At 35.9% G+C, this 27,970-nt stretch overlaps 3 protein-coding genes across 6 annotated transcripts; 1 reads left to right on the top strand and 2 right to left on the bottom strand.

The window, feature by feature from the left end:
• The first annotated feature begins 84 nt into the window (after positions 1 to 84).
• On the top strand, positions 85 to 26,375 carry nonC (serine/threonine-protein kinase Smg1). Of its 3 annotated transcripts, XM_066295350.1 has the most exons (20): positions 302 to 449; positions 498 to 692; positions 891 to 1,105; positions 1,753 to 1,932; positions 2,171 to 2,354; positions 2,413 to 2,547; positions 2,602 to 3,561; positions 3,704 to 8,111; positions 8,170 to 8,302; positions 8,359 to 8,460; positions 8,933 to 9,178; positions 9,239 to 9,423; positions 18,708 to 18,976; positions 19,037 to 19,265; positions 19,317 to 19,532; positions 19,592 to 20,214; positions 20,498 to 20,747; positions 20,806 to 22,417; positions 22,889 to 23,088; positions 23,146 to 26,375. In XM_066295350.1, exons 3-20 carry the CDS (start codon positions 949 to 951, stop codon positions 23,221 to 23,223), a joined length of 10,167 nt encoding a protein of 3,388 aa, XP_066151447.1. In that variant the 5' UTR covers positions 302 to 449; positions 498 to 692; positions 891 to 948; the 3' UTR covers positions 23,224 to 26,375. The 3 variants fall into 3 exon arrangements, with proteins under 3 accessions (XP_066151449.1, XP_066151447.1, XP_066151448.1); XM_066295352.1 differs by lacking the exons at positions 302 to 449; positions 498 to 692 and adding an exon at positions 85 to 227; XM_066295351.1 differs by lacking the exon at positions 302 to 449 and having other exon boundaries at positions 675 to 756.
• On the bottom strand, positions 11,756 to 16,270 carry mAChR-C (muscarinic Acetylcholine Receptor, C-type). The gene is made up of 2 exons (XM_066295360.1): positions 15,182 to 16,270; positions 11,756 to 12,965 (listed from the first exon to the last, which is right to left on the bottom strand). The coding sequence occupies exons 1-2, from the start codon at positions 15,884 to 15,886 to the stop codon at positions 12,561 to 12,563; spliced, it is 1,110 nt and encodes a 369-aa protein (XP_066151457.1). The 5' UTR covers positions 15,887 to 16,270; the 3' UTR covers positions 11,756 to 12,560.
• Positions 25,987 to 27,970, bottom strand: LOC136346306 (uncharacterized). 2 transcript variants are annotated; one of them, XM_066295358.1, is made up of 2 exons: positions 27,831 to 27,970; positions 25,987 to 27,575 (listed from the first exon to the last, which is right to left on the bottom strand). In XM_066295358.1, the coding sequence occupies exon 2, from the start codon at positions 27,502 to 27,504 to the stop codon at positions 26,386 to 26,388; it is 1,119 nt and encodes a 372-aa protein (XP_066151455.1). In that variant the 5' UTR covers positions 27,505 to 27,575; positions 27,831 to 27,970; the 3' UTR covers positions 25,987 to 26,385. The 2 variants fall into 2 exon arrangements, with proteins under 2 accessions (XP_066151455.1, XP_066151456.1); XM_066295359.1 differs by having other exon boundaries at positions 27,791 to 27,891.

Below are 27,970 nucleotides of genomic sequence, written 5' to 3'. Positions count from 1 at the left end.
GTTTTGTACTATGTTGCACTTGGTGCGACAAGTCGTTCTTTTTAAAACTGAATGTGTTCTCTAATCTGGGTGTTCAAATTTAGTGCAGAAATGTGACTTGTAGGTTTTAAGTTAATACAAAGTGTGTCGACTTTGTCCAGGAAGTACACAGAGTCTTTTTGCTTTAATATGGATTATAATTGTTTGTTTTCATCTATCAACTTTTATTTACATCAAAATTTTTATTGGTGAGGTTTATTTGGATTTATAAAATAATATTTGATGCTGTAAGCTAAAAGACGGACTGGAATACATGCCTTATGCCAAATGTGCAATGTTAAAAAGTTCGAATATAGGAATTTGTAGAATTAGCGCATTAACTGTCAGACAAGAAAAACTAAGTTTTATTTAATGATTAGTGAGGTAATCTATAAATTGAAGTAGGCAATAAAAATATATATGTTATAAAGGTTGGTATAAGTATAGTGAAAGTAGGGAATTTGCAAGGAAATTTCTAGGGATAAGTAGGGAAAACTTAGGGATATTTTGATCTCTCTGTGTGGAGTTATGAGTTGAAAGCGTTATTAAATACTAAGTTACCATCACGGCGATGGTTACTGAAAAGCGACATTCAACTGTGGTCGAACGATTTTCCCAAAACTTGAGTTTTTTGTATAAAACCATTGTGAAATATTGCGACTTTATATGAACTGGTAAGTTATTCAGTCACAGTGTCAATCGAAATAGCCGTAAACAGAAAATGCGTCCAAATAACAGGCATGTAACCTTGACTTTGTTCACTGACAAAAACTTGACGTAGGGAATCCTCTAGATTAATAACATCCAATAACCAGCCAAATTTATATCCCACAAAGTGTTTTATTTAACTTATACTTTACTTCACATTCTAGGGCTCAAAGATTGTTTTAATAGGGCTGAAACTTATGTGTATGGTAATGTGAGGGTGTCATGATTTCAAACAATACCACTGGGTACAAATTCAAGTCTTCAAAGACTTATCGGGACCTTCCAGAGCCTGAAGGCACTAATTCAGATGAAAGTGGGGACCAGGATGTAGCTGATAAGTATGGTGGCTATTCCAGGGATAGGGGTTGGCGAGGTTCAGGTTAGAAATCTAATTATTTAGAGATCTGATTCTGTAGGAATATGTGAGAGTAAAAATGAAATTGGCCATTTCAGTATGTCGAACAATTAATAATACATAAAGATTGTTCTCACTCTCACATGTGTCTATAAAATAGGGTTCTAAGTAGATCTTTACATTTGCATTTTGCAGAATACAATATTCAGATTTTCTGCTCTGCATTGGGATTGACCAAGCCATGAGATTTTCAATGGTTTTTAGGTTTTAAGAATTAATATCAGGTTAATTTTTTTTGTCTCATGGACAATAAAAAATCTACAATTATTATGTTAAAAATAAAATAAAGAACATTTTAGAAAATATCCATTTGTCTTGATTATTTCTAGAATTTGTTTGAATTTTTAAAATATTAATATATGGTTGTGTTTGGCTTTAAAAAAGCACTTAAAAATTCAACTGACTTTTTGTCTCTTATAATTTTAAATATTTCAATGGTGAACAATGAATTTGAGTAAGGAATAAAGTACCTTTTTCAGATTATTTCATAGTGAATATTTCAAAAAATCTACCAAGGTGAATGATGACTAATTTAAATAGTTGAAAATCAGCTGATAAAACTCAATCCAATTCACATTAGGAGGTACCTGAATCTTTTCAAATTGTTTCAGGATCTACTAGAACTCGCGCACATTCTTCTGAGTTTAGAGCCAATAGGTCCTCACAAAACACTAGGTCATCAAACTACAGGGGACGTAGAGGAGAACCTCCTCGAAGAACTGATAAAGATTATTCAGATAGTTATTATGGCAGTCGCAAATATGAGAGCAAGAATGATAGTATCTCAACAGGTAAATGAAAAATAACAAAATAACCAAACTTTTATCATATGAAATGAATGTTTATTGCTACGCTTCTACATTTCTGTCTATATCTAGACCATTTCTGTTAGTACTCTCTCTTTCACTCTCTATTTGTAAACATGCTACAGGCATTGTATTATTAGACAAATGTGGTTGAACGATCATGTTGGACTTATAGGGAAGACTTCTTGCAAAACATTCTTGAATTTTTTCCATTTCTTTTAAGGATATCGTGGAAAGTTTTATGAACCAGAAAAGAAGTCAGACATCAAACTCAATCTTCCCGAAGATACGCGAATTTCCAAACTTTTGCGACGATTAAATTCTGAGACCAATTCGGAACTATCTCTACAAGTCTCCAAAAAGCTACTTGAGGTTTTGCTATTACCTGACAATGCTCCTTATGTCAGGTAACAACACCTTTTATAACCTTCAACGGAACAAAAAACAGTTTCTTTTTCTTTGAAGGAAAGCCTTCCACATATTGGGTGAATCCATGTATGAAATCCTCCACGTTTCACCCGGTCTATTGGCCAAGCAGCAGGCAGCCAGAGCCTTGGGGAGAATGGGTTATATTATGGGCCAGGTGGGAGATTTTGATAGGTAAGATAATGATCTTTTTCAGTACGATTATAAGTATTTTTTTCTTTACACTAGGTATCACAATTGGCTGTTTTCAAAAATGAACAATAGCTATGATGAAATGCAAGTTCTTCTTATGGGCACGTTTAAGGAAACTCTTAACATGGAGCTTAAAAAGCCGATTTTAGGGGAGCACATGCAAAATTTGATTAACAATTTAGTAGCTGCGATTGAAGTTAATGAAAACGCTGAAGTTTTTAAGGCGATACTGGAGATCTTGGTATCAGTTGTTCAGATGTATCCTACCGAGTTTTATGCTCAGTTTAGAGACACGATAGACTTGCTATTTGGATGGCATGTAGATCACACTCAGAGCTTAACAACAATTGAATTTATCTCCAAACATATGCAGAAACTGTCACATCATTTCAAGTATAATATCGAATTTTCTGTGTCCTTAGTCGAAAATTTCTTGGAAGATATTACGAACTATAGTGCCGAGCTTTCGTTACCGGATAACATCGATCACGTCACAGTACTGATCTTGGCTTTGAATACTGTGCTTAAATGCCTCGACGAGAGTTTTCATCCCATGAACAACAAATCGGTGACTAGCGACTTTATCATCACATGTCTGTCAAGTATCATAAAAACAGTCACAGATACCCTTGATAGTTTCCTACCAGAAAACTTAGTTATTGCGGCCAATGACTGTATTACGCAGCTGCTTTCTTGCTTAGAGTCCAAACCTCAAAACCTTAGCAACTCTATATACAATTTGATTGATTTGGAGCTGACTCTTGTCAACGACTTTCACGATAATGCTCTAGTGTCGTTGTTGCTGTTTATTTCTAGAGTGATTAAGGAGCTCTCAGCCAATTTGCCCGTGGAGTTGATAGAAAAGTTGATAGGGCCGAAAAGTGATATTGTGAAACTTCGATCATCGCCGTATGTAAATATCCAGGACTCAGTGATCTGTGTTTATCAGGCGTTGCTAAATTTGAAGAATGTGTCGCTGTTGCAGGAAGCCTACAGGTATGTGTGTCTTTATAGTAATAATTTAAAAATTTTTGTTACAAATCAAGTACACCAGGTGTTTATAAGTTAAAACTTTTATTTTTGTATCATATTCAGAAGTCTTCAAAAATATATTAATCCTTTTTTGTTATTTTTCCAGATATGTTTTGGGTGATTTGGAACGATACTACGTGCAGCTCTTACCTCAGTATCAGTTAATAATGGTGAACAATCCTTTTGTTCTTTCGGAAGATTGCGGCTCGGAAGACCCATCTTTAACTGTAATGTTTCTGTTGAGATGTTTGTCTCAATTGGCAAACGCCAGCTCCATTATCGTTATGTGGGCTTTAAAGCCCAGTATTCTAGAACTGGTAGGAGTGAATTTGCGTCCTTACGACCCACAGTTGGCTATGAAAACACCATATATCCAATATAGTCTATTGTATTTGCTTTTCGCGCATTGCAAATGCTACAATCACTTCGTGTCAAATAGCTCTTTAGTGGCGAACAAACAGGACATAAATAGGTTTGCTTTGACCGAAGGTTTAGGCCTAAACGATGTTTCTAGCGCCTCTCCGAACTCGGGAAATTTTGCTATTATCTTGGATACATTACGCAAATGCTTAAAAATTGAGACTTCGGTGGAAGTGGCTTTATTGTTATTACAGTGGCTACAGGACATTTTGATCAATTCTGAGAGCTATTTAGAGGCCTTTTATTTACACGAAAAATTTGCCGAAATAACTGATGTATTAGTGAAGTGTGGGTACCACTTTAATGCGAATATAACTAAAGCTGTTTGCGATAATTTGGAGAAATTGCTCAGCAACAAGCAGCTGGCATGGAGTAACGGTTTTTTGACTAACGTAAGCGATTTGTGTAAGCTGCATATGACTTCAAACAATGCGGAATTGCGAGACCAGTATTCCAGATTGTCTTCCAATATTCCTTGGGACATTGCCATTGTGGAGTTCAATAAAGTCAACGTAGGTAATCCTAGCATCCAAAAACGATCTAATTCTAAAGATTTTAATAGTTACATGACCGACATGGCTCAACATTTACACTTGAGCGGATCAGTAGACACGGAAATGTACCCGGATCAGTTTAAGAAATTTATGGAGTTTTTGCTAAACAAAAACACGCTTCAGCAGGAGTTTTTGGAAGATATTTTTACTGCTTGTTGGACTCATGACTGTCAGTCGCAAATGAACATGGAGTTATTCTATGATTTAGCCGTGAACTCCAGACAGGTGCTTAATAATTGGTGCACATTAGAAGCTGCTCAATTCTGCGTAAACTACAAACTGCGCACTCCTTTGGGCAAACCTAATGAAACCTTTATGAAGATCGAGAGTGCCCTAAATCAACTGGGGAATGATTTAGTTATGATGAAGAAAACTAGTGAACGTTTGAACGAGAAAAGCATAATTCGAGTAAGGTTGCTGCTGCAATTCGTTGAGCATTTAGAGAAGAGTATTTATAATGCTTCGGAAGGATGTGCGGTGGCAATGCCACAATCAAGTAAAGCTGTAAGATCCTTCTTCATTGCCAACCTCAACACTTGTAACGAATGGCTTTCACGGATTAGATTAGTAGTGATGCATGTAGCTCTCCATTGCGGCGAGAGTAGCGTCGCCCTTAGGCATGGCCAGAGCATGCTTAAAGACTTGGCGCAAAAATCGAATACTGCTGATTTTGAGAGAGTTACAATGTTTGTGACCTTAGCATTGCTCACCTTAAAAGAGCCTGAAGCTTTGTACGGGCTTTACACTTGGTGCAAGCAGCGAACAAATAAACGCTACACGTGGATTAAATATGCGGCGGATCAGGCTGCGAAACGATACGAAATAGCAGTTGAAGGTTATAAGAAGATTTTGCACGAAACTCGGGTGGATAAAGACGAAAAGAAATTGGATCAGGATATTTGCAATTTTCTTCAAGACCAAATAGTTCTTTGTTACAAGGAGTTGAATAATTGGAATGATTTGTTCGAGTGGCATAACGAACAAGAAGGTTTTCTGGACAAAGGAAAAAAATACTGGTTTCAGACCACCGACTGGGAGTGCAATAAAAGTCTATATGATTTGGAGACAGATGAATATGCTCTACAGCAACTGACGACTTGGCAGACAAAAGAAGAAGAGTCCACTTGGAGTGTATATGAGAACCTCTCTACCACAGAAACCAATTTGTACAACTACGCCTTGAATCTAGCATTAAGGAACGATGAAGTCATCCCCAGTAAGCTAAACAAAAGCCTTCAAGTGATTCAAAGTAACATTCAAGACTTGCTGCTCCTAGCTCCTTCAGAGTTTTTACAGAATTACTCACTATTGCAATATGTTGCTATAGGTCTTAGAAATCTGGCAGAAAGTTACCCCACTCACACGACATTTCTAGTATCTGAAAGTTTCGAAAAAGAAATCGACAAAGTTGACACATCAGTGTTGCGTAAAATACTATGGTGGTCCGAGTACTTTTCTAAAGTCCAAAACCAAGGTTTCAACTTATTTTCGAGCAATCTAAGACTTGATATAATCAAGCGGGCCCGCAAGGAAAAAAATCTAGGGTTGGCCTCACGGCAACTTATAAAGTTCTTTAAGGACAAGGGGGTGCATTTTTCGAGTTCTCACTTAAATCTCCTGGATTTCAAGGATTTCGAAGGAAAACTCTCGGATTATACGCTCTGCACTTTGGACATTGCTAAAGGCATAACCGAAGTGATTAAAGTGTACAATTGCAGCGAAAACACAAAATCTTTGGCTATGAATTTGTGCGCCACTATATCGACACCCATTTCTAAATATGCCGAGCATTTTGGAAGCATGGAGCATCGCAAAATTTGTAGCAGTATTTTGTTGAAGTTGGCTGCCTGGTTGCAATCCAGTGAAAATGTGAATATTACAGATATAAATAGTCCCTTAGGAAGGCTCATAATGGTTTTGCCGGAGATAAACAACTTGGAGCCCTCCACTGTCAACATGATTCCGTTGAACGAAATGGCAATTGGGCGTTTAATGCGCTTTGGGGCCACTCAATGCTCAACTATCGCAAAAAGCTGGAATGCTTTCGGAACTTGGTGCTATCGCTGGGGCAAGAAAATTGTGGATCAAAGCTGCAACATCAAAAACAATCTTTCCGAGGAGCATTGCGTCGAAATTAAGGCGCTTCTACCATTTGAAACCTCTGAGGAGGATCTGACTAAAATTTTCATGATTTTATCTCAGACTAGATCAGTTATTATTGGAGAAGAAGACATAGATTCCAATGAGATTAACACTACAGAAATGATACAAGCCCAGCTGCAAACGGTGGGAGTTTTAAGGGAAGCTACTGAGGAGCAATTAAAAAATTTAATACAGATTTGGAGAAACACGCAGAAGAGTATCTACAATCTCTACTCATTGAGTGCAGAGGCGTATTTTAAGTATTTGCACCTGGTGATGGATACTGAGAACATTACAAAGAGTACTGAATGCAACACTATTACTATAACATTGAGACTTTTGAGGCTTATAGTAAAGTATGCGCTTGAGCTGCAAAGTATCCTGGAAGAAGGTTTAAAAACCACTCCAACAAAGCCGTGGAAAGTGATCATTCCCCAGCTCTTCTCTAGACTGAACCATCCGGAAAGCTACGTAAGGCTTAGAGTTTCGGAGCTCTTGTGTCGAGTTGCTGAGGATGCTCCTCAATTGATTACCTTCCCGGCAGTGGTGGGAGCCTTGGAAGGAGGCTTAAAGTTCGATTTCAGTGAAATTAAGTTGCCTAAGGATTGTTTGTCGCAAAACAATGACGAAAATGAGGAGAATGACTTGGATAACGATGAAGACAACTATGAAAGCGATAATGATGAACTGAGCACTCCTAACACTTTGCAGAGTTGTTTCAAAACCATGGTAGATATTTTAAGCAAACAGGATCCGGAAACCATAACGCAGGTGCAGACGTTGGTAAAAGAGCTGCGTCGAATTACTTTATTATGGGACGAGCTGTGGTTGGGTACGTTAGCCCAGCACCAATCAGAGATTTCGAAAAGACAACATCAATTAGAGTATGAAATTGAGAAAGTCAACGACAACACCAATTTAACCAAAGAGGAGAGATCTTCCCTAATAATCGAAAAGCACCGCATCATAATAAAACCCATAATATTTGTACTGGAGCAACTGAACGATGTTACTAAAGTTGAGCCTGAAACGCCGCATGAAAAACAATTTCAGGAAAAATATTTGGACGACATTAATAGTGTAATCGATAAACTAAAAAACCCGATTCATCCGGAAAGGCCTAAAGACTCTCTGGCTCCCCTGAAGCAGCTCCAGAAAAAGTTCCAGCAGAAGTTCCATAAACGGGCGTCATATTCCTTGAAGATGCAGGATATTTCTCCTATTTTGCACGCAATTAAGAATACCATGATTGCAATGCCGGGATTGGCAACTAGAGCCAAGAGAAATATTACAATTTCGCACGTGCATAATGTTGTTTCGATATTACCTACCAAAACGAAACCAAAGAAGTTGGTATTTTATGGATCGGATGGCCAGACCTATACTTACTTGTTCAAGGTATGTATTAGTTAACGTGGTAGATAAATGTTTTGGAAGATTTGTGTACCATTTATAGGGGCTAGAAGATCTTCATTTAGACGAAAGAATAATGCAATTTTTGAGTATTGCCAACACAATGATGGCCCGGAACACGGATCCTGCAGGAAACAATTTATATTGCGCTCGACATTACTCAGTTATACCTTTAGGTATTGGATTTTCGTTGGTATTTTTGAGTACGTTTCGATAGATGTTGAAATTGCAGGTCCACGATCGGGGTTGATATCTTGGGTAGATGGAACTACCCCGGTGTTTGCTCTTTACAAGCGATGGCAACAGCGGGAATTGGCGAAACCGAATGCAAAAGGTGAGTTCTGAATAACAGATTTATCTAAATCGTATCGTGTTTACGCCTTTTCAAGTATCTCCATCTTTATATTTTTATTTTTCAACACCCTATAATTCCTTAAAATCAATTCAAATTTGACTATTGCTATTTTTCTTAAACTAAGAGTATAAGCGTGTCCTTTTCTCTCAAAATAAATGGTGTTGCCAAATTGGTTTTTGTTTTCAAAATTTCATGAAAAATGTAAATTTGATCAAAATATTAAATCGAAAAAAAATGTTAATACATTTTTTGCCGGTTCCTTTGTATCCACGATATAGGTGTGAATAAAAATTGTAACATTTGTCTCATCTAACTAATTTTGTATTTAATCGATTATGTTTTACCATTGTATATAACACTAATATGCATGTTTAAATACGACTCTGTGTCTAATAATTCTAAGTTTTGATTACTCAAAATTCCAAAAGTCCTTTTCCTAATTTTAATTTAGCTTCTGCGACGGTCCCTCGACCTTCCGAGCTATTCTATAACAAACTAGTAGATCACGGAGTGAAGAACATTGACAATAGAAAAGAGTGGCCTTTAAGCACTTTGAAGGAAGTTTTGACTGAATTGATGGCAGAAACGCCCAACGATCTGATTTCTAAGGAACTATGGTGCAATGCTGTGTCCACCACTGCTTGGTGGCAGGTGGTTAAGCGGTACTCATACAGTGTTGCTGTGATGAGCATAATCGGTGAGAAACTTTTTTGTTGTGTTTTACAACACATCATAATATTAAAATATTTTTTTCCAGGTTATATAATTGGCTTGGGTGACAGACACTTGGACAACGTCCTTATAGATCTCTTGACCGGTGACGTCGTGCATATCGATTATAACGTCTGCTTCGAGAAGGGAAAAACCTTACGGGTACCCGAGAAAGTCCCCTTCAGGCTCACCCCTAATATCAAAGAGGCGTTAGGAATTACTGGAGTAGAGGTAAGTGTTTGATTTCAATTATTTTTGTATCGTTTCTATCCCTGGGTAGACTCAAATGAAAACCGATAATTAAAAATTTTTAACATGCAGAGTTGTTGCAAGTGTAGATCGAAAAATAAAAAAAAGTCCCCTTTTAACTGGTTAAGTTAAAATGCGTCTCTGCACTTATCGTTCTCAACTTCACATCTATGTGTTTTGTATACGTTTACAAACAGCCGCTTTCAAAATAATTAATCTCAAAGTCTACACGTCTGGGTCAATATGTCAATATTACGTATCTGTGAGAGGAGATTCCCTCGGCCCACACGATGTCTCTTAAATACGGGAAATATTTGGAATCACGAGACCGAAGTCCAAGCGTGAGAATAGTCATATGTTTCGAGTTATATATAAAGTTGTTATTTATATAGCGATCATCAGTCAATACGAAACTTATCTTTTGGGGTTTGATTGATCCCTTTCAGGAACGTTTGTTTTAAGAGAAATTTTTGGTAAGGCATAAAATTAAGTTGCGATTTTTCTCCAATGAAACTAGCCGATTTAGGATGTCGCACATCAAGTTTTCATTTGGTCAAGTAAATTTCTTACTGATAAATTTTCATGATTTTTATTGCTTATTATGAGGAAAGGTGCTTGTATATATTGGGAATATCAATTGAAAATTGGGCATAAATATTCAATATCCCCTAATTTGGATACTGAAAATAAACGTATGACCGTATCCAAATATTTGACTATGTTTCGTCGTTGCTAATTTTGTGACCTTAAACAAATTGATCTTCCCGAAATGTGAATTTTATTCGTATGTTTGCTCAAAATTATCAGTAAAATCGTAATATATATGTAATCTTAAAATTTGTCTCATTTTTTTGTGCATATTTCAACAATTGCTTGTAAAGTAGCACATGTATTACTGGGAGCTGAACTATAAGGGTAACACTCTTTGATTTAGGTCACAGTCGTCGGACGAAAGGTAGGGCTTTATATAGAGTTACTACGCGAAAGAGGGACAATAAAGTATTTTTCAACGACACTGGCCTTTATTACAAACAACTGGAATAAAGATAAAATTATTGGTTATTTAATATTAAATAGAGGGACGAATGTACTGAATTGGAAAAGCGACAGTTCAATTGATTTGTTGGAGATTGAGGCGTACAAATATAAATACAGGGTGTATAAAATTTTATATATTTTTGAAAAACCTGCTTTAAACTTATTTTTGTTTCATCTATGTGCTAGTCCTTCACTTTATTCGCTACGCCTTAATTACCCAAAAATTTGACTCAGATTTAACTTGTTGCTTATTGGAATTCAGAATCAATTTGTCGATTTTCAAAATATATGTATTGTATTTCAAATCGTGTCAAAATTAGAGAAAATATTTTAGTTGTACTAGAAAAACAGTTTAAGTGTACAGTTGCTTTGAAGTTGAGCAACGGTGGTAAATTTCCAGCTGTTAAATTGGGCCTGATCTTGATCTATTTATGCCGCGAGAGTTTCGTTCCTAATGCATATACATCTATAAATTATCTACAATTTTTTTTTTAATTCTTCGACAAGCAATTTATTGAATCATAGAAACATCAAGTTATGTCTTGGCAAGTTTCCCATCTTTGATTAATCAAAAACAACATACCCCATCTATGCAAATCACCTTTACTTTGCATTGCATTGTTATGTAACCCACCTAGATTCATTCTGCACCCCGCAGTATTTATGTCGAAGCAACATAAATAAATTAGATTAATCTATTGGGTTCTCAATCCAGTATACATACGATTTTCATTACCTTAATTTAAGTTCTGGGTTAGCTATGATGTATCCACAGGTCATTGGAAAAAAATTAATAGGAAATTAATGTATTAAAATTGTTCGTGTGTTTCTTCATATAGGCACATCGTTACCGGATTCTCCAATAGAAAAATCGTTATAACCCTTAAAGAAACAAATTTATTTTTCTACATAGCTGGTTTAAGGACGTTCCATCTTGGCCTAAGTAGGTACGTAACGACCCAGTTTATGAGGATTGTGTTTCTTATTGAATAAATTTAATATTTAATAAGTAACATGCCTTCTAATTCTAATTTTGTTCCAGATGAAGGAAAGAGATATATTTTTCTATAAAATGAAAGTAGGAAAATTTAAGATTTTTTTTAAATGTAGGTAGACATTTATTCTGGCCCTCTTGAAATCTTGTAAATCACTCAGAATTACCGGATAAAGTTAATTACGTAATTATTCTTGAAAGAAAGTCGGGAATTCGTTGGGCAAAATTGTAGCCTCATTGTAGTGGCTTTTAATTTATATTTTCGATGCAAAAGTAAAACAATTTTCTTAAGATAATAATATTTAATTTTTGTCAAAAATTATGCATTTGCATGTTTTCGCGAAAAAAACATATGCCTATTCATATATACGTTTAGATGGACTAAATTGGATCGTAAACGTACATTGAGATTGAAACAAGTAGATAAGTCTAGTTTAATACAAAATAATATCACAATGGTATAAACGTAATCAAGGACAGAATGTTTCCTGAGCAAAACCTTGTTAAAAAGAAAATGTTATTTTAAATTATTCTGTTCAGAGATCATTTTGTAAAGATCGGTCAGTCCTGAAAACTACATCATAGTAGCACTAACGAGAAATTAAATCTGAATGTAATCAGAGAATTAATTGATATTACAAACTGCGGAAAAGTGAAATTAAAAATAAATCGGAATAAAATTTGAGGATCAAACTCTCTTGACACAACTAAATTTCTTAAGCAACTAGTTTAAGTTAATTTATCCAACTTTCAAATATATTTCAACTGAAGTGGTGAGGATTCAGTGGCGAGAAAGGAAAGATTTAATAACTTTTTTATATTTTCTTGTCTTTTTAATCACACCTGCTGGCGATCATTTCATGTCTTGAAAAATATTTTTAGTCAGTAATTACTTTAGTTCGTCCGGAATGTCTTTATGACAAACTCCCCTGTCCGGTGCAATAGGGCCTGTACAGATTTTTTCCAAAGTCATCTCGACTTCTGAGAATAATAAACACACCGAAACTTTCTTCCAACTTCTCTGGCGAATCACTTGGCAGTTATCCAAACATGGCTCCATCTTTTTAAACCAAAGATCAATTATCCCTCACTTATCCCCCACCGCCAACATTCCCCCATTCTGAGTCAATTCGATTTTATCACAAATCGACGTGCACTTGTCCACGTTCTCCTCCACGCAGATGGCGTTGCACATCCCCCCACCACCATTTGAAATTGAATTCTTTTTGCTCGGAACGTGATTGGTTACATAACGCGCAGCTGGATGCGCATTCGGCGATTTGCAGCGAATTAGTTGCAAAAATGCTGTGCGGAAGTTGTTGTTCTTCCATGCGTAGATGATGGGGTTCATGCCGGAATTCGCCACGGCCAAGTTGAACGCCACCTCGTAATAGAGGGTCGACTTGGCCTCTTTGTAATGGCGGTTGTAAATGGCGATGACGAAGTAGGGCAGCCAGCAGATGGTGAAGCAGCCCAGGATGGTTAACATGACCTGAAAGTTATCATAAATGATAAATTATATTTCGTAGATAGAAATGAGGCAATCTTTGGTCAATGTTGAAGATTGGTAAATATAATTTAGTTGAAGATTGACAACTGTAGCTAATTTCAAGATGGCAACTTGACTAATTTGACAAATGGCTGATGAGTAAAAGATTTTCAAAACGGCGTTTCTCAAAGGTCAACAGAGGACATTTTTTCACTTGCACAACTTATTTAAGTATAAAAGGTAAACTAACGTTTTACATAATTTGCTGTAGTTTTTGCATTTGCTAAAAGATTGTTTAATCTTAATGTAAGTTCAATACCTTTTCACCATTCAAACATTATATATCGGAATCTCGCTAAACACAATGTTCAGATTAAATATTTATTTTGCATAGGACCTACCCCAATCACAGTACCGCCAATTTATTAATATCGTGTTTATTAAATCCTGAATAAATATTTATTTTTTGCCAGTTTACCCGTGACAATGTAATAAATTATTGATATGAAATGGTCGTTAGTATTTTAATAGCCGAAGAGTGGTTATTTAGGGATTACCCACCGTCAGTTTTCTATGTTACTTGCTTACTGGGTATAAACACATCATTTTCGATTGCAGTTTTTTGATACACGTATCCTAACCTAAGCCGATAATAAAATCACCTCATTGCAACCTGCGTTTCGGATTGACCTGTTTACGATCTTTAAATATACCGAGAGACGGTTCAATAACTACGAAGATGCCTATTCGTTGCCAAACACTAAAATGCTCTTTTAGATTAATTTTGAAATTTGTTGGGCTCATGATTAATGGGGAAACATGTTTTGAAATGTCCTATCGTGACTCGTTGCTATAAAGTTGGTCTCACCCTCTTTCAACCCTTACGATGGGATAGTGAACCCACTTAGTTTAAAATAATTTGAATAGATTTGTGATGATTGTTCGCTTTTATATGGGTATATTTAGTGTGGGTAAGACCAAATAATAATGGCGTGGAAAAATGCTCTCTGAAAGCTTTCAACTAAAATAGAAGTTTTTATTAAAAATAAACATTTTATGGCATAATTGTGTTATGTAACATGATCACATCAAAGATATCATTTTCTATTCACTTTTCGAAGCTAATTTACATACTACTAATTGAACACTTTTACTGGAAAGCGGTTGAGTTTGTTTCGGTTTTGAAATATATGAAGATTTTTTATAAGATGTGAGAAATAGAAATGAGCAATATTTTATATATATCAAAGTTTTGATGAAAATTTTTACGTATTGAGCATCTCGTACCATTTTGGAGATCTCAGTGGTGCGGTACGAATTTGGGTCTGTAAAGATTATTACACAAATGTAGAGGCATAGAACATAAAGCTGTAACTGGATGTAGCAATAATTTGAGACCATATACAACCATAAAATTCTTTTTTTTTTAAATCTTTATTGGCAAATGTTATAGACATTTCGCGCATTTTATGATAATTTTGTATGTCAGAGGCCCTAATTTGAGGAGCAACATATTGCCTTAAGAACGTCGCTAAAACGGCCAATCACGTATATGGAAGGTTAAAAAAGTATACGTCATTTTGATGTTATTCCTACGCATGATGAATTCTGTATAATGGCTCGAGGCATTCCGGTGTTTAAACAAATTAGGAGAGGAAGGTCTACTAGTGGTGTGTGATTGTCGAATTGTAAAATCATATGGTTTCTGCGATTCCAAATCTTCACATTTGAAATTTATGAAGTGGCCTCATATGTGGAACTCAAAATTATACTAGTCACTCGTCAACTTTTCGGCTCTATATTTTTATTATCATCTGCGTATTATTTATATTTCCCATCGTCAAATATTATTAACCGGAAATTCTGATCTCATAGACACCTTGATAAGACCTCATTTCACTCCTCTCTGTCTATATTGAATCATTGACTTTAATAACACCATAACATTATTACTTGACATATTAATATATCACTCGTCAAACAGAAGACTAAATGATACACCACGAATATTAACTACATACGGTAATTCGAACAACTTTCCGATTATATCGCTAAAATAACCCATTTATGCGGTTGTGTAAATATATTATGCTCAAGCTTTTTCTTTTTTAAATTGAACTTAAGTAATACATTTCGAAGCTTGAATTAGCATCAAGCTAAGTTATTTGACTCATTACTGAGGCCAAGGCTGCATTTAAGATCCGTTTAAATAATCTCACCTGAAAACTCTTGTAATCCCTCAAAGCCAACATATTTTGCGTGCTGCTCGCGCTCCTCAGTCTCTTGGCGTGACCAGTGGCCTCCTGGCAAATCCTCGAATAAAGCAACAGCATCATAATCCATATGAGCACAAACATGGGACACACCACAAAATTTATATAGTCGTTTGGGATAACTTCGAACATATCGCAGCTAATTCCTGCCCTCCAATCGTTCCATAGTAAGGGGATAGCCGCCACGGAAAAACTCAAACTCCAAGCGAAAATAGTGAAAATCAGAGCAGTTTTTCTGGTGATTAATCGATTGTAGTGCAAAGGGTACACTATGGCTACATAGCGGTCAACAGCTATGACGAGTAAGTTGCTGATGGAACTGGAACAGGCGAAGGAGATGAGGACGAAACGGAGCAGGCAATTAATTTTGCCTGAACCGAAATCGGTAACAATGTAGAAAGCCATGTGATAAGGGATGGTTAATCCTACGAAGAGGTCGCTCACCGCCAAGCTGAAGACTAACTGATTGGCTACCACAGAGCTTAGTTTTCTGGTAGATAAAATGGCACTGATGGTCAGCAAATTGCCCAAGATAGTTACGGTAATAAGGAGGGCTGTAATTACGATCCAAACGATAGTCCCACTGTACTCATCACAGTCTTCTGTAGTTTTATTGACGAGATCCGATTCGAAGATGTTGACATACGACATGCTCAGATGAGCCTCTTGATGGACATGATCTTCCAAAACTATACACTGCACTAGATTTGCCGCTCTCCTTAGAGGGACTTTGACACTAGAGATAACCCTTTTGACTACATTGTAAAATGCCTTTGAAATTTTGACTATAATATACCACAAACTTTCATGATAAACGACGAATTCTCGCGTCGTATTGCCGTACCGAGTGTTGCAAAGCGTGTGGCAACAACCGTGTTTTGTTGTGTATCGCGCGCACTTCTTGAGGTCTCAAAGCGATACAAAAGCTTCAGGGACGAAGCTGGTCCATAACTTTTCTATACATATAATAACGGGTGATCATTAAAAAATCCTCGCAGTCGGCGGTGAGCCGTAAACATAGTGCGTTGATCAAGTTATTTTCCATCTACCATTAATTGTCTGATAAATAGGTAACAGCAGATGAATTAATCCAAGACAAGCCTCTCGAATTTCAAAATGTACTTGAATTTTTTTAAGATCACCCTTTAGCATGTAGCATATATAATTCGACTGACACTTGGCACCTCTTGACCCGCTTGTGATTGTGAATAATTTATTTTAATAACCCATAATTGACACGGTAATGAGAGTGTTTTCGTAACTTGAGAGAGTGCCGTTTTTTTGGACGATTTTATACAATTTAATTTATAAGGAAAGATTCTCTACTGCAGGGCAATGTAGCATTTTTTAAGGACAATGCCCAGTTTACAAATTTTCCAGTAATTCCCCTTGACGGTGGTACAAGAATAAATAAATTTTTATATGGAAAAACTCACTCTTATTGTAAACACAGTGCATATAGAAATACTGTATTGCGATAATTTATTTTAGTTAGCCAATCACAATACAATAATTACATTAATAAGTGGTTTTTCCCCTGTCGATAGATTTTTGCAGTTATATTCATTGTCACCTCCTCAAATTTGCTTTCCGACATAAAAAATTCTTACGTCTACATTAAAGCAGTAAGATGGCTTAACATCCTTAGATCTTATCTAGTAATAAGTTGTTTGAAGGTTGTTAGATAGGATTGTGATCCTTCAAGGCAATTCAATTAAAAAATTTAAAAAACTGTATAATGAATATTAATGCATCGCTTGGGTAGTTCATGGCATCGGGTTAATAATTGTAACGGAAAAATACGATAATGGCGATCGAAGTCAATAAATAATATCGTTTTATATATTTCAAATGATGTGTTGGTATAAAGTATCCCTCGGGATTGATTTATTCGCGCTGTAAAAACGGATATTGTTACAAACCGGTTTTACCGCCGTTGTTATTAACTATTCGCAGAGACATTAAATATTGCCAATAATATTGTTCATATGGATCAAACCGGTGAGACGAGTAGAGAGATAATAAAAATATGCTTAAATTTTTTTAAACTATTATATTCGATCTCCAGATTTTTACGGCTGTGTTAAAGTGCGAAATTTTTATATTCTTTCTCATTACATAATATTAATAAAATATTTTTCATCGCGTAACAACTAATTTGCTACCTATATGATGATGGCCATGGCTCGCAACAATAGGCAAACAAATCTTGATTTTTATTAGGGCCATAAAAGAGTGATTTTCAATCAACTGCGATAGCTAAATACCCGAAAAACAATTAATTTCGATTCCAATGTCGGTGATTAATTATTTAGGGCGAGTTGATAACACATTTTTATAGAATCACCTGTTATTTCCAATAATCACGGGATATTACCCACGGAGAACCCATTGATTTAGTGTTATCGCTCTTATATTGGATTCAGGGATCTGTTGGCGTATCAGAGTTTTCACTATAATTTATCTTACGTAGTCACAAACTGAATAATCTTTTGGGGTGAAACATAAGGTAGTCAATTTGAATTTCAATAGATGTGATTTCCTTCAACGTAGTTGAGCTGTTGTCTTTACTATTATTAGATTGAAATGTGCTTCAAGTGTTAGGAAGGGTCTCACGTTAATTTAGAGCACAAAATTACCAAAAAGTGAAGCCTATTTTGTGTAAATTGGAAAAGTAAGGAGATGCGAGTGTCAAGATCGCAATATAGACAAATGGAGACATTGTTTTCGTACTTCATGTATGAGATTAAATCCCAGTCGACCTCAAGTGGATTTTCACATAATTTATTTTTATTTACACAAAGAAATGTATTTCACGTTTTGGGGAAAATCCTGACGTGCAGGCCGTGCAACCGAAGCAATTTAAAAGAGTGCCATTAGTTTGCCTGCTAAACGGAAACTTCTATCATACGCTTTCCCTGTCTGTTTAGATGAACGAGGAACAAAATAATTTTTTAAATGAAGTCATCCATTGCGTGAGACGTAATGACACAATCACAATTTTCTACGAACCATGCCTAATTAACAATTTCTTTGTTAGAAATTGAAAAATTACTAGATATCCCCAAAAAAAAATTAAGAGAATGTTTTGAAATCCTGGGCACGCTCAAGGTTAATTAATGAAACCTGTGGGAGTCGACAAAACTCGCGGAAGCAATAGAAAAAATTTAAAGACAACTGTATGAGAACTTTCAAGCTCTTAAAATATTTGAAATGAGACAGCTCATGACATTTAAGTATTAGCCTATAATATTGAAATAAATAGATTTATACAAGAGGAAGTTTGAAAATTATAGAAATAAGCTTAAAAATAATTTTATGATATGCCATAGACAGCAAATTTATCGATGTATTTTCTGAAATTTTTTAAATTCTTATAAATTCGTTTCAAAGGTGAACTGTTAATTTAATATAAAAATTAAAAAAATATATTTTTTTTGTATGATCTCAAGAGTATAATTTATACATTCAGGGCATTTTCCGACTTGCCTGCGAAAACGTCCTGAAAACTATGCGCAAAGGTCGGGAAACTCTCCTGACCCTATTAGAAGCCTTCGTATACGATCCATTGATTGACTGGACCGTGGGAGGAGAAGTCTTGGCCGGTACTACTTTTGGAGGTTCCACTAACGTCACGGAACCTGGAAAAAGACAAACAAGAAAGGAGTTGGAACGTGAAGTCACGTTGTCTATGTTTAACGTAAGATGTACGGAGATGAAAGTCGAATGGCAGGAAAACAAGTAAGTCTTTGATTTGCCATATGTATATAGAACATAGTATTATTACGCATGATGTTTTAGGGATGAAATCCTGAACGAAATTCCTGGCATAGTGGATCAGGTAAACGAATGTTTCAAATTGAAAAAAGGAATCGATGAAATTGAAGACCAACTTCAAGACCTCCATCAACAGTTGGCACTGGTGAAAGAAGCGGAAGCCCAGGGACCTAAAAAGCATTCTTTATATAAACTACCTTCTCTCTATGATGCATATGTCAAGAGTCAGGATACCATGAATGTTGCTCGCAAGGTACAAATAATAAATACGACAATTTGTTTGTAAAATATTTAATAATTGCAGGGTTTATGCGATATCTCCAAAGACTGCGAAATGCACACGAAAACTTTTAAGCAGCTTTTGATTTCATTTGAAACTCAGCAGTTTGTACAGTGGCTCAACGAGCTCAAATTCAATGTTACTGAAGAGAGTGTCAATATCTTCGACTTAGTGAAGGAATTTCTGCATAACGCCGGTAAAGACGATATGATTTCTCAATGTGAAGAATCTGAAGTTGAAGTAAGGTCCTTTCTAAGTCACTAAGTCAACCAATCAATGATTATGCCTTTTATAACCAGGTAGCGCAATTGGCCCAAAACCTGAACATACATACCAGGAAATGCATTCAAACCTTCCAAGACTATTTTTCCTTGCTGGTGCAATGCCCCAATCCTTATATTGAGAATCACAGGATGAACCTCTATAGAAAATGGGCAAACTACCTCTTAGAGACCAAAAGCACGGAGGGTTGCGATTTGGTCATTGAAGAATTCAAAACCTTTTTAGAAAGCAAGACCCAAAACAGCGCTCAAATCATCAACGTCGCATACGCCTTGGACAACTACTACAAAGAGACTTTAATGCAAGTGAACAAATTATTCGAAGAACTGGCAACTATTCGCACTAAAGATCCCACGCACTCGTTGGAATCGGCTTACAATCAGGCAAAAAAGAACGTGGATACATTTTTGACCCAAGAAAAGAACGCAGACAAGGCTTTGAAATTTGTATTGGCTGGAGAGTTATTGTTACTCAATCGAATGTTTTTGACCTCAGAGATTGCTGCTCAAAAGAGTGGAAACTGGCTGATTAAATTGACTTCCAGGGAGGGAGATTGGTTCTTGGATGATTTGGTGTTACATAGTATAAGAGCTGTGGAGATGGTCAATAATATTCCAATGAAGGCGGAGGATGATGCTAGGTGAGTTTCGGTTTTGAAATGGTAGCGTTAAAGAGAGTTTTTGGGTTGCACATATTGGGCTACTAGGCAATTCTTCGTTTTCGTTGTCATCTGTTTAAGTTCTCTTCAATTTTAAAATAAGTACTTGATTTACCAATTTGTAAAACTGGTCCAAAACAAATTTGGCGATTTCAATTAAATTTTTATGAAAATTAATAATTTTTCATATATACATATATTCTTCTCTACAACTTCTCATTATTATGTTGGGCATTGTATTCAATCTTTAAAATCTCCTTTTCAGGCTTTACCAAATAATTGAAGGCATTAAAACAGCGAATTCTGTCTATAAAGGCCTATATGACTTGAATTTCAACTTCCACACAATTATTTTACCTGAAACCATGAAAAAAATCCATTCGGACGAAGTTACCGTCCAGGCAATGATATCTGACTTAAGCCACATCATATCAGACGCTGAAATACCCATTCAAGATATGTTGAGCGACTTGGAAAAACTTCTAACGTGCGTTTTGATGCATGTGGATGTCCATGTAAGTTCTAAAGTATTTATTCTATGTGAATAGTTATTAATTTTTTTTTTTTAATTAGACAACATACGATTTTATCCTCCAAAAAGTAGCAGTAATTCAAAATAAATATTTGTCCCTAATTCCTAGTGCTTCTGAGTGCTTAAGTCAGGGCAAAATGCTCCTGATGGGCTTTAATGGATTATTTGAGAAAATCTCACAGGAAATAAGCAATTTAGTCTCTACTTTAGGATCTTTAGATTTACCAAGAGCGTGGAAGAAATTAGATCATGTAAAAGAGGCTAAAAATATCGCCCCTCATATCTTTAATCAGCAAGTGAAAAGCGTTCTAGAAAACATATTTTTTCTAAAGAAGCTGGTGGCGGTGACCGAATTCTTCAGTTCGGCCCAGCAGATGTGCCAAGGCATTCAATGCAATTTACCAAGTTTAGTGTTCTCTGATGAAGTGTTAACTAAACCAGTAAAACAATTTACTGCAGAGTTTATTTCTCGGCAACTCTTGGGGGTAACACCGGAAATTATAACTTATGCCATATGTCTGCTTTTGCAACAGTTAGATCTGGATGTAACACATGAAATCGAACAAGAAGATATAGGGGCGGAAAGCAAAGTCCCTATCGATGAACTTTATCAGAAAGCCTATAGTTTGCTATTGAAAGATGGCGTGTTTAGTAACAGCGTAGTGTCACAGGCGTCTGGTCTCGAAACTAGTTTAAAATTCGCTTGGGAGAAGATTCAGGAGCCCAAGAAAATCGAGCAAAAGTTGACAATATTGCAGAGTAGCGCCTTTAGGCTGCAGAGTCAATTAGCCGTGCACAGTTTAATGTTCGACGACGTTTTAACCATGAACAATTTCCCTTCAGCTCGGACTAAGTTTGTGCTGGACATGCAAGGAGATCTGGCAAATCTTCAAGTCACCTTTAAGCTCCTTAAGGAAGCTAAAGAGAAGCAGCAAAAACTAATCGAGAAGGCTTATCAACGACTTAATTGGGCCAAAGGTGCGAATCCCAATGTGGTAGAGATACTAGCAGCATTTGAAAATGCAGTAAGGGCACGTGATTCTCAATTGAATTTGGAGCAGAGAATCGCTTCCAACATCCTTCAATCCTACAGCACTATCTTGCAACACGAGGTGCTAAGAACTTCTAACGTCGAAACCACCAAAGACTACGATAAAATGTTTTTAAGTTGCTTCGATAAGTGGCGTCAAGCCTGTCAATACAACGAAACCAAAATTGACACACTGTTGCCAGCTGAGGAGAGTATTTTGAGTATGCTTTCCCTGGATTTGATCGAAGATCCACGATGGCTCCATCAAGTGGCCATGCAAGTCACCGAAATCATTAGCATCTACCAGAAGAAACTAGTGGAGAAGAAAGAAACATTGTTTACGTCGACCGACAGTTTGGCGTCTTTAACTAATAACTTTAAAGCGATTTATAACATACATTCGCGACTAATGCAGGACGTAAAGGGTCTGCTAAAGGCCATGACCAAGATCGACGACTATGGTCAGAACACTCAATATTTTATTCACGACTACAGGAAATATGTGGAACGATTCAATGCATTATTCGGTTCATTCAAAGACCATTCTATGGATAAGGATTTGCTCGAGGAGATGCTGGGTCATTTGGACTATATTCGGAAGAATACAAATGATATATATGAAGGTGAGAGCTAGTATTTCTTGCGGTTTTCATTATTTGTTGATTTCAATTAATTTACACAATGTATTTTTTTAATTTCATAATTATCTATAGAATGTCTCGTTCACTAATGTGGAGTAATTTATATATCTAATACTAGTAGCATTTTATCCAAAAATTAGAACTTGGCTCGTTTTGAACGTACATTACGTATTTTTTTAATTTAATTGGAACACCCTGTATATTATGGATTTGTTTTGAGTAATATATCTAGGTATAGTTATTTTTTTATAATTGCATATACCGTAACTGTACTACTATGTTGCTGGCCGATTCCACTTGTTACTTTTCCCTTTTTTGGTTGAATTTCGAGTCATGAAGAACAATGAATAAGAATTTTTACTGCATACTTTATCTATAATTCTATTGCTCTACCGTTTGAAATGCTACTTGGAATATGTTTGATTAGATACTGGAGATTTTGTTGTTTGGCAGGTCTGTTGGGCTTACAAGAGTCGAAAACCAGTCAACCGCGTCTACGCCGACCGAGCTGCGTTTTGTCCAATGACAGGAGCAAAGGCGAGAGTAAAGTTCAACAGCGTAACGCATACGCTTTGAACGTCTGGCGTAGAGTGAAGATGAAATTGGAGGGCCGAGACCCAGATCCAGGCAGAAAATGTACAGCACAGGAGCAGGTAACATCATAATTTTTCGTTCATCATCAAATGTCCCGACATTTCGACGTTTTGTAGGTGGACTACGTAATACGCGAAGCCACAAGCTTGGACAATCTGGCTCTCCTCTACGAGGGTTGGACGCCGTGGGTGTGACGTGTGCGTGGCGAAGGCGCGTCCCTGGGCTGACGGTCCTCGAGGGACGCGCGCTGGCTCTCACTCTTCGAAATCAACAAAATCAAATCTGAATTAAAGTGGAGACGGAGCTGTTGCCAGTCAATGCGCAACCGCAGCATCCGACCACCTTATAGTAGAGCGCGAGAGGCGCGGTTAAGCAGTTCATGGCGCACGTCCGAGGGTGGGGTCTAATGAGGTCCCATCCTTCCTTGTTTGTCATTGCTTGTCGGTATTAAGCTCCACCCATTTTTATCTAAGTCGGTGTCTGGTTGCCTTGTTCGGTGGGTAAATAAATTCTTAATCGGACCTGCTGTTATTCTGAAGTTTATGTTAACATACGAGATGCATGTTTGGGCTGCCGTCTTAACAGGGTGAGCGAATATACTAAGTAGGTGTATGGGCGCGGTAATACTGCTTATATTTCATAAATAATTCTACTTGTCAGAGATTGACAGTACACGTGTAAGGTTCGTGTTAACCTAGGGGAACATCTGTCTTATGTGTGGGGGCGTTTCGGAACCCCGTGCCAGTTTGCAAAATTTGGAATTTTCCGAAATATTTTCATTTTATTTGGGCGACTTCCACGTTTTGACCAAATTTTGCGCAACTACTTCTGTCACCGGCCTGTCAAAGGGTTATATGCATTGGGTGTTTAGTAAAAAACGCCATAGTTTTGCTTCTCTACATTTCTAAGTTTTGTTACGGGAAAATTCCTCATTTAGCTTCATTTATACAACGATTTTAGCAATTTTTGTTGGTTAGTTTAGTGCAAAACTAGTGAATTGTCATTCATTTTACTTCATTCTATTCGATCTATAGAACGTCCTGTTAAAGCTCCTATTTCAAACCTTAGGACATAGTTTGCTCCTATTAAAATAACAATTACATATTTCTGGATAAGTCTTAATAAAGCACTGGAGTTTTTAAATGCAACTGATCAAGAGGGAATCTTGAATATTCACCTCAAGAACTGTCGAAAACCCTTGTGTTCAAATGGAGTGGTAGGAAATATCAGATATAGAGTATATGTCTTGACTCAGTAGGTTGCAATGGATCGGGACACCATCAATTTTATCGCTTAAATTGGAAAAACGCTACATTGCCTGACACGTGTTAAATTCTCCCTTTTGCTCTAAATACCTTTACTTACTCAACACCAATGAAAAATTCTTGATGTTACATGTTAATACATTACATTTGCACTAATTTTTCCAATAGAAAACGCCGTAAAGTTTAAAACTACATACTTCCGTAATATACGCTTATTATAAATAGTTTGTATTTGTGACCTTGGTAGTATTGGTGTTACTTTTACTTTGCAAATTCTGCAAGTTTTCAAAATCAATTACACCGCCAGATTGGCGGACAGTCAGATTCGGGCAAGAAAGCGAGTTGCACCTATTACATTATGCATGCATGTACTAACCAGTATAGCCAAAGCTTTCACGATTTACCTCCATTGAAATGTAGGATTGATATAAAAATATTCTCTGCATCCTATTCATAACAGAAAATTTGGCAACATCGCACACACATGTGTGCTGAACCGAGTAGAACCAAAATGACTCATCGTCAATTTTTCATGCAAAGATCAATATAGTGTGAGCAATCTTATTATTATGGAAGTATGTGCTATAGCAGACCTAATTTTTTTTTAATAGCCTTTTTAAGCTTATGTCAATTATTATTTTACATTAGCACAATTTAGGACAACCAAAACTTAACGAAATTTCTAGTCTAGAGAAGCAATTTTATGAGATATTTGTCTATAATTTCACGATTTTTACATAATAGAGACTTCTTTAACGCACCTATTATAGGGAATAGTCTGAATGATGCAAGTCGATGAAAGAAGCAGTATGAATGTATCTTTAAAACCGTTAAAACTTATTTCCTTTTTAAGTGCCCAAAAGAAATTTCAGTATATTCATGTCTATACGATGAAATTTTATCCAAAGGAAACGACCACTTTCTTCAATGCTCGGCTGAGCAACCTAAGAACTAGAAAAAAGCCAACATTGCAGTGATTTGTCGGTTTCATAAATTAAGGAAGTATTCCGATGTAGGCGTTCGTAATCATACATATGCGGGACTGTTCCAAAGCAAACTTTCATATAATTTTTTTGTGGGACAGTGTAATGTGATAGGAGTTGGATTTTGGACAACAAAAAAAAAGCGATACGCACATTGTGGCTAAAAGACTGCAAATGAAATCATCTAACATTTAGTTTACACTGCTCGATATTATGACACTTTTTACACTTTGTGCCCTAAATTCATCGTATTTATAGTAGCTACATGAATATTCATGATTATATGGAATACGTTGGTGTTTCCTCGATATAGTTTTTGTTTTTACATACACAACTTTTGCGGTGATTTCAATAAAATTCTATAACCATATCCCGTATCACATGACTTTCGAATTAGTTCTTATAATACGGTAGTGGTTTGTGCGGTAAATTTTCTTCCAAAATTATAACAGCCCAGTACACCGATCAATTTTTAAAGATATTTATTCACTTTTTTTAATTTATTACATAAAACCGTTCTATTCAAATTTCAATGGGGGAATGAAAATTATCAAAATAGTTTTTTTACAATTATAATTTTCGGAAATAGTGGGGATTGATAATTGTATTGTAAAGGCTCCAGATCACACAATTCAATCCATGGACATTTTAGTTCACATAACTAATTTACAAAAAATATATTTAATTAATATTTCTTAAAATTTACATCTTGTGATAATTGTAGATTTCTATTTTTTCTAAATTTGAACTCAGACATTAAATTCCCATATACCTAGGTGTCCATTCTACAAAATCGAATGCTTCATTCAGATATACCCGCGTTATTATATTCGCAACAAAACCACGGTTAACGTTTTAGATGTGTAGTAGTGAAATAATCTTTACTTGTAACGGTAAATCTAAGGTTTTCTTTTAACTTAATTAGGTAAATTGTAACTTCATTTCTTCATGAATGGAAATAGGCACAGGTGCGCTAGGAACGTTAAATTACGTATTTGAAGTGGTGTTGACAGCTTGGTTTGAGCTTGTTATGTTGCGTTAGTGCCAATTACTATTCTGTCATTATTTTATTGTTAAATAAATATGTTTAAAAGGAAATTTTGTTGAATCAATTTAAAGCCATAACTTCTAGAAACGTCAAGTCAGTTTTTGACTCTTGATCGTTAAGTTTCTCTCTCGTGCTTCTACCCCCAACTATCTCCAAACTTTTACAGTACATTCGACCCACTGACACTTCATTTAACATATTACTTTTAAACTCTTCCAGCAAGTTTTTCCTTACAATTCCTCGGTTTATGTTCATTTTCAGAAAAACTGATTTAGGAACAATATAACTACCTTTAATGCAAGTCAACAAATGATGAACAAAAGGATACAGCACATTTTCATTTGCAGTGTACACTTTCAGAAACAATTCTTTGGATTGATTGGCAGGGTGAATAATAAGCACACTCCTATCAAATACTTCTGATATCCTATTAGCCAGATAGAAGAATCCATTTCCTACATGTAAATAAGTAAGGGAGCAATTGATTTCAAAAGTGCAGTCAAGTGGAGTGACCCATTCATCAGGAAGAATCATTACCAAGTCACTTTGTTGGCCACTTGCAGTTAAAGCTAGTAGATTTGGTAATGATTGATCTTGAAGAGAAAAATTGTTTGGCATGGATGTAAAATCATTTACAGAGATAGAAATTTCTGGAAGCTGGCCACTAATTTCATCCAGCTTTTTAGAGGTGGTAGCAAGAATATATCCAGATAAACTAACATGTGAGTGTTTCAAAAACTCTGGTATTTCAAAGCTGATGCTGACATAAGCTTCATTATCAAAAGAGGTGGTTTGTAATAAAACACCACAAATTATACACTGACACAAAACACAATTAGAACATGAAGCTGCACTTGTACTGAAACTTTTAGTTTCATACTCAAGAGTTTTCTCAAATTTGTCACAGTAATTGAGATATACTTGAATATCTTGAAACTTTTCTGAGCAAGTTACTTTCAAGCATATGACATACTTGCAATTCACTAGTTTCTTCCAGTTGTATTCAATTTGAAGTGTTGTTTGTTGTAAACATGTTTCACTTAGTTGTTGCTGGTGCTCTTTTAGCATGATTTCAAGGTTTTGCTTTTCAATGGTAATTTCACTAAGTTTAGATTGCAAGAAGTGTTGAATTTTATCTTCTGATATATCTGAGAAGTCATCATCAATGTCCATTTCCATCGTGCTGGAGGGCAAAGACTTAATCTGGAGTTTGAATGCTTCGAATACGTGAATTCTGTATTGCGTGACGTCTGAAAGTGTAAAATATAGAAAAGGAAATTAGTAAGCGCTATAAATTGTCAAAATAAAGTTTGCGTTGGTTGAATCTAATAAACCACGCGTATACATTATAAATTGCTAATAATTTAATTATTAATAAAGCATTTAAACGTAAATTTATGGTAAAAATAGTAAATTGGAAGTAATTGTTTACGCTATTTGTATACATGGGAACCGTCATTGTTACCTCACTATTTTAAATTTGAGGTTAGATGATAATTTCGCACCTGATAACGCCTTTAAAATATGCTACGAGGGAGCGATAAATTAACAGTTTTTAAATACAAAGCTGGAAATTAACACACTCTAAGATTAGCATTCCTAAATTTTGGAATCCAGCCCTGATCCCTGTAGAGACATCTGAACC

This window comes from Euwallacea fornicatus, chromosome 22 (assembly GCF_040115645.1).
Source record: "Euwallacea fornicatus isolate EFF26 chromosome 22, ASM4011564v1, whole genome shotgun sequence".
Classification (NCBI taxonomy): Eukaryota; Metazoa; Arthropoda; class Insecta; order Coleoptera; family Curculionidae; genus Euwallacea; species Euwallacea fornicatus.
Note: the sequence above shows the minus strand (reverse complement) of the source record. Positions and strands in the feature narration are given on the sequence as shown.